The sequence below is a fragment of the Phascolarctos cinereus genome, unplaced genomic scaffold (assembly GCF_003287225.1).
Source record: "Phascolarctos cinereus isolate Bilbo 61053 unplaced genomic scaffold, phaCin_HiC Scaffold_9;HRSCAF=440, whole genome shotgun sequence".
NCBI lineage: Eukaryota > Metazoa > Chordata > Mammalia > Diprotodontia > Phascolarctidae > Phascolarctos > Phascolarctos cinereus.
Window position 1 is genome coordinate 182,009,365 of NW_027556402.1, and position 13,610 is coordinate 182,022,974.

At 38.5% G+C, this 13,610-nt stretch overlaps 1 protein-coding gene across 1 annotated transcript in view; it reads right to left on the reverse strand.

Annotated features, from left to right (window-relative positions):
• The window catches only part of CC2D2A (coiled-coil and C2 domain containing 2A), a 145,202-nt gene that overhangs the window by 34,474 nt on the left and 97,118 nt on the right, over positions 1-13,610 (reverse strand). Inside the window, 5 exon segments of the mRNA XM_078148334.1 lie at positions 1,716-1,814; positions 4,059-4,155; positions 6,579-6,688; positions 6,863-6,968; positions 9,653-9,820. Of these exon segments, the coding sequence (XP_078004460.1) occupies positions 1,716-1,814; positions 4,059-4,155; positions 6,579-6,688; positions 6,863-6,968; positions 9,653-9,820 (580 nt within the window).

A 13,610-nucleotide genomic window follows, 5' to 3' on the forward strand; every position in this document is an offset into this window, starting at 1 on the left:
CATGCAAAAAGAATCCAAGTGAAGAAATTACTCTTGGAGAGTTTAGTGCTTATCTAGATAAACACTTCATTGCATTAACAGTTACCCATTGTTAGTTCTGCTTAATGAGAATGATTGTCTTGACTGAGATGGATAAATGTTCATCTTGACACTGCATGTAATCAGATTTGAAATTTGAGTTCTAAACCATGAATCACAGAATTTTAGACCTCAGAGATGATTTGGTCCAGCCCTCTTGATTTTACAGATAAGAAAACTGGGGCCTATGGAGGGGGGGAATGAATACTTCCAAATCACACAGCTAGTTTTTCATAGAATCAGAGTTGGAAGGAATTTTAAAGGTCATTTTTAGCCTAGCCCCCTACCTGAGGCATGAATTTCCTCTATAACATACCAGACCAGTACCACAAAGTTGTTCTGTATCTAGTCTCCTTTGGTAATGTTGCTTCTAGGCAACATTGGGTTGCTCCTTTGTTGGCTGGTAAAGATTAGCTACAACCCTAAAACTCAGGCCTACTGTTGCCATGGATGTAGTCTCAGGCTATCTAGGGCACTAAATGGATTAAAGCTATTTCAGGAGAGAAATATTAAAGCAACTAAAGATTTAACTCAGCAAATCCTCTTAAGTAAATCCTCCAACTCTGCTGAAGTGTGTATTTCTTGGGTGTGTCTCTATCAGTTTTTTCCCCTACTTCCTCAATTGTGAATATTGATGGCAACTGATTTTTGATTGTCCTTGCTCTCAAACATATTTTGTTCTTTTCTACTTTCTCCATTTATACCTATTAAATTCCTACCTATCCTTTAAAGCAAAACTCAAATGCTACCTCCTTCTCTGATCCAATGCCCGTAATGACCTTCCCTAATAGGAAGCATTTCATTTTTATACCTCTCTAATGCATGCATCTCTATCTCATCTCTCTTATAGACAATAAGGTCTTTGGGGGCAGTGAAATGTCTTATCACAACTTTGTATCTTCCCCAGAATTTAGCAGTATTCTGCTCACAGTAAACACTTAGTAAATATTATTGAATGAATATTATAATTTTCTGTTAAGTTCTGTTGTTGAATGAATACCACAATTTTCTTCAAAGAACTTGCATATTCATTCACTTTTACTATTCTGGCCAGTTTTTTAAATTCAGGGCACTTTCTTATCTTCTGCTAGTATTTAATTGTAAGGAAATATATATATATATATATATATATATATATATATATACACACACACACACACACACACACACACACATATAATATATATATGGGCGAAGAGATAAGGGAAGAAAAAGAGAGCTTGTTTTAGTAGCCAATTACTGAAATATAAGTCAATAAACATTTATGAAGCACCTACTATGTGCAAAGCACTGTGCTAAGCACTGGTGATATAAAGAAAATGTGTATTTTATAAGTCACACATATGACAAAAATAAGCACTGAGTGATGACTATAATTATACCACCTTCTATTTGCATTATAATTTGGGATTTTTAAAGTGTTTATTTATGTATTATCTTAGTGCCTAGAACAATTCCCCCTAGACTACTCCATTTTAAGAGGTAGAAGCTGATGGACTAATTCACTCTAATGAATTCTAAAACTGCCCACATACTTTCCCTATTCCTAAAGGTGACCTAATTAAAAACTACTCTATTGACACATTTGTTGTGATTTTGTAATGAAAATATTCCAGCACTAAATTTCAAATACTTACCCTGCCCTGAAAATATAAAGTGCTAAAGGGAATTCGAACGGATCCCAGCCAATGTCTCTCAATTCGGGTGTGAATGCCGCTTCCTCTTTCACGATCATCCTAGAGAAGGTATAAAAATTGGTACCAGTAAATTAAAAACCACATAAATGTCATTATTTGATAAATGTTGGAGAGGTTTCTTTGTTGTACTAGCTTCTTCAGTGGTTAAAAGGAATAAGACAAGATAGGTTTTGTACTAGTGAGACTTAGGCAACTTAAAAAGTCAACTCACATTTAAGATCCTCAGAATTTCTGGCTGGGAAAGAAACCCCTTTCTGAAGCTGTTATCTATCGTAGTTGACTTAGAGGAGGGAGAGCGTAGGTTCAGGAAAACTTGTGGAGAATCAAGATGGCAAAGTGGAAAGAAAGCTGGATTTGAAACTAGAAGATCTTAGTTCAAATCCCGTCTTTGTACTTAAATCTCTCTGGACTTGAGTTTCCTCATCTGTAAAATGAGCTGGAGAAGGAAATGGCAAACCACTCCAGTATCTTTGCCAAGAAAACACCAAATAGGGTCAGTAAGAGTAGGACACAGCTGAAACCTATTGAACATAAACTTGATCAGAGGTGTCAGACAACTGCTGTAGGCTACATTTGGCCTTCAGCAATCCTCTGCAGCCCAAACCATATAAAAATGCCCATTGGGAAATATTTAACAAAATAATCAAAAATATCATAGAATATAGATAATGTTAATATATAGTTTTCTAAGTCAATATGTGGCCTTGGGATCCTTGTGCACAGTTTAGTGGGCCCTGTTTCTATTTGGGCTTGACACCTCTGGTCTAGATGACTTCTCAGCTCCCTTCCAGTTCTCAGTCTGTAGATGTGTGATTACTGCAAGAGTTCAGTTCAGTTGGATCACAGTGAAGGCCTCTACTTGGTAGTGGCAGTAGGAATAGTGATTGGGGGGTGGATTTAGGTGATGTTTTATAAGCAGAGTTGACAGAATTTAGTAGTATTCTGTGGCCTTAAAACCTTGAATGATCTTTTAACATCAAAGAGAGATTTGGTTGTATGCATTAGATTCTATTTACTAAGGCAATAAATGAGCTTACTTTTTTGTGTGTGTGTGAGGCAATTGGGGTTAAGTGACTTGCACACAGCTAGTGAGTGTTATGTGTCTGAGGCTGGATTTGAACTCAGGTCCTCCAGACTCCAGGGCTGGTGCTTTATCCACTGCACCACCTCATTGCCCCCATTTTTTTCTTTTCTTTTTTTCTTTTTGGTGAGGCAATTGAGGTTAAGTAACTTGCCCAGGGTCACACAGCTAGTAAGTGTCATGTGTCTTAGAATGGATTTGAACTCAGTTCCTTCTCACTCCAAGGCCAGAGCTGTATGCACTGCACCATCTAGCTGCCCTGAGCTTAGATGTTTTAAAAAAGTTTTTAAACTATGACTGAAACTAAAAGGGTTTACTTCCTAACTGTTAGTCATGCAAACATTTCATTTTATCAGAATGGCATGTTATACTGAAGAATCAAGTTATTATTTGAAGAACTAATAAAAATTATCTAGATAGCCCATTCTTTCAGAATAAATATCTATAGGGTTTGTGTGTGTTTTTGCCAAATCCTAGGTAATTCATTAACATGCCACTGTGTAGAGAGTCTAGAAGTAATAGTTGAACACTTTCCAACAAGAACTTGGAAAACTGGCTTAATTTTGCCACTGACTTATGGAGAAAATTAGGTTCATATTGTTAGGGATATTGCAGTTTAGAGAAATAAGGAAAAACTGAAGGGTATCCCTAACATGCCTTGGCATTAAACACACAAACACACAAACATACACACACACACACAATCTAAAGACCAATTCTGTGGCAAATTCAGATCATTTTTTTTCTAGCTTAATATCTTGTTACTTGCCCATTATCAAACTACGTTTAATTTGAACTCCTAACCTTGCCACTCATTAGAATCCTCTCGGATGCTATTGCAGTTCTTGGTTTTAAGAATGTTTTTGTGTCATTTACAGCCTCCTGCCCCTGCCCCTTTCAACAAAATGGCTCTAGTTTTGGAGCTTGGCTTGATCTTGGACCCTTGCCAGCAAAGGAATGCCTTGACTGCAGTTTGTGAGCAGGAGGGGAAGTGACCAGAAATTTGACAACTCTTTTCTCTCTGATCCTCAAATCAGAAATGTTGATTTAGTACCATGAACCCCACTTATTCATCGTCTCTGACAGAACTCACTCAACTCACCCAATTCACCCATTGTTAGGATCAGAGTAAGCAATATACCTACAACCACCAGAAAATAGGAGAAATAGTATGGACTTCTTCCTCAAAACCATGAGCTTACCTCCAGGATGTCGTAGAGTACTTCATCAAAAATGTTAATGAATATATCATCCTTCACTGATTGCATACTGGCTGTGCTATAATCACTATTAGGAGCTCTATCAAAGAAAAATACAATCAGATTATTATAAAAATGAGTAAATCAGTGTGAAGGTCTGTGGGGGTGGGGGTGTTGATCATCAGGGGACTCCCCTGAGGAAGAAAGACTATAGAGAAGAGGTTGAAAGGCCAGGGGTGGGGGAGAGAGTGAAAAGGTTGAGCAGGTTTATCAGTTCATTTCTGAAAAATCCCATCCTTCTGAGTTTCAGCCAGCCAATCAGCTTGAGGATAGCACAAGTTCTTAGAACCTAATCAAAAGCCAGTCCTTGTTCTCTTAACTAGGCCCCAGTGGATGTGACTGCTTTCAGCATGGGGAAGTAGTTTCCTGATCCTAGATAAAGGTATATACCTTGTAAGCTTGTCATTTTTTGGGAGGAAATTAACCAAATTGATCAGGTCACTCCTCTGATCGACTTCCCTTACTCTAGAAATTATAAACAGAGCATTTTCCTCACAACTGTACAAAACAGATCATGCAAATAGAATTTTGCTCACTTCACAGAAAGAGCATTTGAGGCTTCGAGAGGTTGTCATCTATCTACTGTCATGTAATGCACAGAAACCATGTCGCGAAGTCAGGTTTTTTCATTTGTGGTAAGAACATTTTTCTGAATTGACTTTATGACTACCATTTCCTTAAGACAGCTAGTCACATCACTAGCCAGAGCATACAGAATTTAATTGAGACACCAAACTTTAGCTCAGATGATTAACAGGTTAGTGGTAAGAAAATTTCTGGCTTAACTTTATGACCTCTATTTACTTAAAATGAGGTATCAACTATAGCCCTGGTGCTATCTGATTTGTTTCTGTCCTGTTTGGAAAATTCCACCTTGAGATACCAGTTATAAGCTTCAGTGTTTACTAGCTAGTTTCCTGTTTTAACCTGATATAGATCATCCCTTTCTGCTATGTTCTTTGATATGTAAATGTTTAGCTTCCCATTCTTCCCTCTGTAAAATTCCAATTGTATCTATTCTGCCTTGTAATTAAACCTATAAAAGGTTGTCGAAAATGTTATTGGGGGCCCACTGATTTTTGTGTACCATGGGACTGTGCTATGAGCATATGATAAATTGGTTGTGTGTTAATAAGTATGATTGGCAGTAGTACATATTGACTCCTTGGACAATTTTTTATGTCATATTCTAGGTGCAAGAAAATAAATTAATGTGCAATTATACATTAAGCACCTAGTAGGTGCTAGTCACTGGGGATACAAAGACAAATATGAAGCAATCTCTGCCCTTCAGGAGCTTACATTTTATTGGAAGAGCTAACAAGTACATGAATAAGTTTATACAAAATAAATAATGGTAATAATAGTAGCTAACATTTCTATGTGCTGGGCATTGTGGTAAGTGCTTTATAATTATTATCTCATCAGATAATAAATTATGTAATGTAATTTTTTTTTTTGGAGGGGAAAAGGCAGTAGCAGCAAGGTGGAATCAGGAAAGACTTCATGCAAAAGGTTCCAGGTGGGCAAATTTCAAGGAAATGTGTTCCTATGAGACAGAGGCGGTGGGAGTGCATTCATTCCAAGCATGGGGGCAGCCAATACAAAGTCATGAAGGTGGGAGATGGGATGTCATCTGTGATGAACAGTAAAGGGGACAGTTTGGTTGTAACATAGACTGTGGGAAGAGAAATAATGCGTAATAAGGTTGCAAATGTAGGTTGAGATCAGGTTGCAAAGGGCCTTAAAAACTAAGTATTTGATCCTAAAAGTAGAAGGGGGCCATTGGAATTTGTGGACTAAGGGAGTGATGGAGTTAGTCCTGCACTCTAGGAAAATTACTTTGGCAGCTTGAGGCAGGGAGATCAATCAGGAAGCTATTGCAACAGCTCAGGTGAGAGTTAAAGAGGGCCCAAACTAGTGGGGTGGCTCTGTGAGTGGACAGAAGGGGATGGATTTGAGAGATGTTGTGGGGGTGGAAGCTATAAGATTTGGCAACTGATCGGATAGATGGAATGACTGAGGAGTCAAGAACAATGCCAAAGGTATTAACCTTGGTGATTGGGAGGATGGTGGTACTCTTCACAGGCATAGGAAAGTTTGGAAGTGGGCAAGGGGGGCGGGGCTATAGAGACAAGAGAATGATTCAGTTTTGGACTTTATCAATCTAAAAGTGTACCTATTATGCACTCATTGATTCAGACTTTTCATAACATGGACACTTCTCTTTTCTTCACAATTGACGCAAAGCTCTATGATGGATTGGTAATCAAGAGACCTTTTTTTTTTTTTTTTTGCTATGGCACTAGTTACCTGCCTGACTCTTGGAGAATTGGTTTCATCTTTCTAGATCACAGTTTCCTCTTCTGTAAAATGAGGGGGTTGGTTCAATTATCTCTAAGGCCCTCAAAACATTTTATAGTATCCATGGAGAAAGAAAAAAAATATATGATTTGCCCTTACCTAAATGGAAGTTCAAGTTCCTCATTCCAGCTGGGATTTGGACCTTCAGCTGTAGTAGTGTGGCAAACAGTTCTTTGAAAAGAAACTTCTACAAAAGGTCGAACTAAAACCTTAAAAATGAGAGCAAATTAGGAAAAAACCAAATTGATAACAAACCAAACCAAAGGTTTTGCCTCAGGCAAAAGCATGGGGCAAAAGAAAATATGAAGTAAGATGTGCTGCCTCTCAGATTTAATTCTGGAATAAACTGTGAAAAAATGAACTTCAGAATTTGGATTTGTTACCTGACTGAGCACATTGTCCACAGTGTGGGCTGGACTTTGCGTTGATGGGGAAGTCACAAGTGTTTCACTGAAAGGCCTTGAAGATCGGGACGGCTGCTGGAGTTTGCTAGGAGAGAAAAGTCATAAAAGTTCCAGGTGACATGACGCCAAGTATTAATTAATCTTCATAGCATTTAAGGAAGAAATGAAAAATCACCCAAAGGATGAGAGAGAGGCAAAGGTGGGGCATGAGCAGGCTGAAGCATGTTGTAAGTAAGGAACTGTATTAGATAAGTGGTGTCAAGGAATTCATCAAATAAATGTACTAGTGGAAAAAAAGATTGGTGAATCATATAGCAAAAGAAAGGGATAACAGCCTGTGTGCCCCATTGGTATCTCTGCAGTGTTAAAAGAACATGAATAAAACCGCAGGCATGCTGGGTAGACTTCCAGTGGCAACTTTAATGGGAGTACATGGAAGAGCAACATACAGAGTGTGTAGGCATGGATAGACAGACTGAAATCTGAATTGCTGGGCAGAATACCAACTTTTTAATATCTAAGAATGTTTTTAATAGATGACACTTTAAATATTCATAATCTCTAAATTATGTGGAATAAAAAGCCCTTCAAGCATAGAGACACAATGGAAGGAAACCAAACCCGGATAATATCATCCTAACTGCATTATCATCTCCAAAGATAACTTTGATGAACCTGTCAAGGAGTTTATATGCCAAAACTTTTATGAAATCACCAAAAGCAATCATTTTATGCACCCTAGTAACAGTCCACTAAACATTAACTCCAATAGAGCAATAGTAGGCTATTGATTTGTCCAAGGACCATTTCTATCTGAACTCTATTAAATGTGTCAGTCAGTTCATAATCATTGTGTTTACTCTGTGGTTAGGCACTGTGGGAAAATACAAATGAGTCAAATGTTTTACATAAATTATCTCATTTGACTATACCTTATCTTTTCCACTTAGTATATTCTACTCACCTCAACAAATAAGAAAGCAATGGAAGGTAGAAAGAAAAAAAGAATGAGTTGGCCTGGCAAGTATGAAATACCAATTTGGTGGGATCACAGGTCCATGACAGTATGGTAGTCATACTTAAATGTCTAAATATAGGTCTGTTATGCTTCTTTCTATAGGTATGCCTCATTTTATTGAGCTTTGCAGATGCTATGTTTTTTACAAATCGAAGGTTTGTGGCAACCCTGCATGGAGCAAATCTACTGGCACCATTTTTTCCCAACTGCATGTGCTCAGCATATTGTGTCTCTGTGTCACATTTTGGTAATTCTCACAATATTTCAAATTTTTTTCATTGTCACTATATCCATTATGGTGATCAGTGATTAATGATCTTTGATGTTACTACTGTAGTTGTTTTGAGGCCTCACATATACTACCAGCCATTTCCCCATTTCTCTCCCTCTGCTCAGGCCTAGCTATTCCCTGAGACACAACAGTATTGAAATTAGGCCTGTTAATACCCCTATAATGACCTCTAAGTATTCAAATGAAGGGAGGAGTCAATCATACGGCAAATTTCAATATTGTCTTATCTTAAGAAATTGCTACTGTCACTCCAACCTTCAGGAACCACCCCCCAGATCAGTGAGTAGCCATCAACATTGAGGTCAGACCCTCCACCAGAAAAGAGATTATGACTTGCTAAAGGCTTAGAAGATAGGTAGTGGTTTTTAGCAATAAAGTATTTTGTTTTGTCTTGTTTTACAAGACAATTGGTGTTAAGTGACTTGCCCAGGGTCACACAGCTACTAAGTGTCAAAGGTTTCATTTGAACTCAGGTCCTCCTGACTCCAAGGCTGGAGCCCTATCTACTGCAGGAACAAGTTATTTCTGAATGTTAGGCCCTTCCTTTCAACCAGATGAGGGAACCCCCAGGTCACAACTCATTTTCCACAATGGAGCACAACATCAGATAGGAAGTGGAGATGTCTCTTTAATATGACTATACGCAATAATAAAAAGGGCCCTGGACCTGCAGTCAGGAGACCTGGGTTTTCATCCCAGCTAATTTAGTTACTAGTTATGTAGCCCCTACTTTGAGCCTCAGTTTCTACATCCATAAAATGGGGATAATAATACTTGGCACTGCCCGTTTCCCGTGTCTGTATAAACCAGGAGTGGGGAACCTGCGGCCTGGAGGCCACACGTGGCCTTCAGGCTGCAGGTTCCCCATCCCTTGTATAAACCTTCAAGAGTGGCTTATGAACCTTAAAAGACTATAGAAGTAATGTGAGTGATGAGTAATCAGTGTCTGCAGAACAACTTTTGCTTCAGCACATTAGGGGAATAAGTATATAGAATAGCATAAATACCCAACAGAATAAATAAATATTTTAAACAAATGCAATGAGCATTTAATAAAAACTGTCCATTACAAGAAAGGTAAAGAACACTAATAGCCAGTGTTAGCTATTTTTAATGTACAGGAGGGATCAGACAGGTTCTGTTTGATCTTGCAAGGCAGAAATAGGCGAAATGGGTGGACATTACAAAGTAGCAGAATTTAGTTTAATCCAAGGAAAAAAACTTCCCTGGTGGAAAGAATAACCATTAAGGCTATTCAGCAAGAGGACTAGACTTCCTCGGTAAGTCACAGGCTTCCACTCATCACAGGTGCTCAGGTGGAGGCTGGATGCTCCCCTGTTCAGGGTGCTGTAGAATGGGATGCTCTTTTCATATCCAGAATGGACCAAATGAACTTTCAGTTCTCATCTACCTCTTAAACGACAGTCCCACCTTGGGTCAGGCGGCAGCTCTTTCTTACCTGGCTATGGGTTTTCGTACTGGAATATCATAGGCTCTAAGGACATTCACCAAGACTTTGATGTCTCCGTCTGACAGATTTTGTGCTGGAACTTTTTTCCTTCCTTTTCTCCTGGGTTTCAGTGGTCGCTTTTGTTCTGCCAACTTGAAGAGGCTTACACCCAGAATGCTAGTGACCACAGAATGAGATGTTGAGGACATTTTATTAATTTATTTTAATTTTATTTTACTTTTCAGTTCCACATTCTCTCCCTCTCTCTTCCCCTCCCATTGAGAAGGCAAGAAATATGACACTTTTTTTACACACACACACACACACACACACACACACACTCTCTCTCTCTCTCTCTCTCTCTCTTTCATGCAAAACACATTTCCGCATTAGCCATATTCTGAAAAAAAAAGCTAGAAAAATTAAGGAATAAAATATGCTTCGATCTGTGCTCTGAGTCCATCAGTTCTTTATTTGGAGGTGGATAGAATTTTATATCATGAGTCCTATGGAGTTATGGTGGATCATTGTGTTGATCAGAGTTTCTAAGTCTTAAAGACATTGTAGAAAGTAAGAGTCTGAAAGATCATGAGGCCTTCACCCATAAATTGTCTCAAAGCACCTTAAGGGCCTCTCAAAAAACCCTTGGGCACTTTAGGAGATTGAGACTGACCTACATAATCTACTGTGATGGGAAAGACACTTAAGTAGGACTGTTATTAACTTTATTTTAACTGCTAACTGCCTAAGGAAGAATATTTAAATTCTGGTCTTTCTAGCCCCATCTAGCCCTACATGAACTCTCACTTCCAACCAGATCAGTCCACTTCCCTGAGACTGTGCTTATTTTACTTCCTCTAGCAAGAAATTTTCCCCGCACTTGTCCACATATCCAGATCCTATTCTTCCTCCAGCACCCAAATCCAATGATATCTCTTCAGTGAAGCCTTCCACAGTCTCCTCCATTAGAAACAATCTTTGTCTCCTCAGGATTCCTGAAGCACTTGTCTATATGAGCATTTCCAAAATTTATTTGGCTATTTTGGGGCTTGAAACAGTTACATAATATAGAAATCCATGACCAGGGGATCTGAAGATAAGGAATGCCTTCAACAAAAATATTAGGAGATAGGCAATTCAAGAGCAAAGTAGAGGAAATTAAGCCTATTTTCAAACTTGAAGAAATGATGCAGGGAATAAGTACTTTTTGATATGTATGCAATTTAATGTTTAATATTTTTGTAAAGAAAATAGCTCTATCAACAAAATTTCCTTAGGGAATCTCTCTCCACTTTGTGCAGAACACCAAGTTTCTATAGAGATCAATTTGAGAAACGATAGTACGTATCACTTATGTGGTGCTTAACTACATTTTACTTTGTATTTGGTTTATCTTTGTACTCATGTTATCTACTTTACTAGGTTGTAACCTTTTGAACAGCAGCATTTATGCATTTTTGTATCCCTCATAGGGCTTCTCACAATATATTGAACACAATAGACATTCCATAAATAATGAATGAATGGAAAGTGTCAAAAAAGGGGAAGAATAATATGAACCAAAGAATTAAATTCTAGTCTAGAAGTTTAAAAATATACATTTACCACTTCCAACTAAATCTCATTCTATAGGTGGAATTGTGAAGAGTGAGCTAAAATGTCAAGGGACAAAGTGAGCCCTGAAGGGCTTTGATCTCATATGGGCAATGGCTAGAATCCCATGGAAGTAGCCAACATGGCCTCTTTGTGAAGGATCAGAATGCTGCCCAGTGCTCATGTGAAGGCCCCAAAAGGATGAGAGCTACATTCCCATTTGAGCCCCAGGCCCAGGTCTAACTGATGTTTCCTTCATTTGATCATAGGTTCTCACTCAGAGTTGTGAGGGGGTGGTAACCCTCACTAGTCTCTATCTGGCTTCTAGGGTAATTCATTTCCTCCAGATCTTTCTGTCCTCAACATGAAGGCTCTCTTCTGTCTACCTAGTTCATTTGAGGAAGACAATGAGTTTTAAAAAGTCACTTAAGGGAAGGTGATTCTATTTAAGGCAGGACACCTTTGGCAATCTATTGAAGCCTGTGCACCCCTCCTCAGAATGATATTTTTAAATACATAAAATACATAAGATTGCAAAGGAGAACAATTATGTTGAAGTAGTTATTAAAATAGTTTATAAAACAAACAAGGTCATGGAATCCAGGTTAAGAACCCCTGACTTAAGGGAAAGAAGACAAACTTAACAGAGTGAAAAATTGATGAGTCACAGAGCATGGAAACTTTTTCTAAGATAACCCTTTTCTTTAATACTTAAAAAAAATCAGGGTTTTAGGGAAAAAATCTGTATGGGTAATCTTTCCATTGATTCAGATAATAACTGGGGCTTGACTGTGTGAGCTGGTCCTACTTGGGAAAATTTTTTTTTTCAGTGCCTGGCTGGACTTCATACTCCTCCAGTTAGCCCACATCAGCTGATAACAAAGTAGATTTCCTTTGAAGGTATGTCTCATAGATCCCACCAATAGATGAGCTCTTTTAAGAAAGTTGAGTAGCTACCAGCTCTGGCTATTTATAGATTCATGCTTTGCTATCAGCAGGGGTAGGCAGGTTGTTCCTAGGAAGTGGTCATAAACTTGGAGTTCTTCTGTAAGGTATTGTGGGTCTGGGGGCACGGGGTGTAATCTGCTTAAGCACTTCCCTAGGTCAGTGCTCTGATCCTGGACAGTGACCCACCTATGAGGTATTCTACACAGGGAGCTATGGCATATTGACTGGGAGTAACAAACATAGAAGCAGATTAATAGCTAAAACAAAATAGGAAAGCACATACCCTGAGCCATCAGAACTTAATGCCCCAAATAAAGCAGAATGGCATGCATGAAGAGAAACAACATAAAATGAAAAATATGCATCTATTCTACAAGTAACTTGCAAGATTGTAAACAAACCAAAAACCTGTATTTTCCCAAAGTGTAGGCAAGAGAAGGCTTTGGTGAATGTTACTTCGGACATACCCAACCCTGTACCTGATCAAGGGGACTATATGGGTGGCTACTGTACTCTTGGGTTGCAGAGTCCTGGATACCTAAGGAGAAGTGTCTGAGGATCAGAGGTCGAGTAGAGAAAGAGTGTATGGGCTATAATGGACTTTGTAGTAATCTTCTCTCATTTCTTTCCCACCTTGATCACGTTTCCAAAGAAAGAAAATCTCTGTAACAGAAATGTTTTTTTTGGGGAGCCATGTAGCCAGGTGATTTTGTGGAAAGCTAGGAAGAGGCTATGGCAAAAGGAGAGCTGTTCACTGACAATGCATTTATACCACAAAACTATAAATTCAGCTACTCTGTTGTCCAAAGGAATGCTTTGGAATATTTTCATGCTTGCCTCCTCTCTTCCTCCTCCTCTCCGGTCCCCAACACATAATTTTTGACATCATTCAATTTTCTATTATTCAACACAACACATTTGAGGGAATTAGTTATGTAGCTCAACACACAAAGGTATAATGGAAAGAAATCTGGACTTGGAGGTCAAAAGATCTGGGTTTGAATCTTGGCTTTGTTACTTATTGTGTGACCTCAGGTAACTAATTTAACCTTTCTGAGCTTCAGTTTCTTCTATGAAATGAGGAGGTTGAACTGGATCATCAGTAATATCCCTTTGAACTTTAAAGCCTGAGATTACCTACTGTAACACATTTATTAAGCTTCTTCTTAATGTGCAGTATTATACAAGGCACTGGAGGGCCACAAGGAATTTATAATCTAATAAGGGGAATAAGATACATACTTAAATAAGTGTGACAAAATAGAATGGGTTAAGAGCAACACAGACACCCAGATAAAGTGTTGTCTGAAAATCTGAGGAAGGAGAGGTCACTTGCAGTTGGGAAATCTGAGAAAACTTCACAGAGAAGGTCATGCCTGACCAGATTGGGTCTTGAAGGAAGAGAAGGACTTCAGTAGGTGGAGAT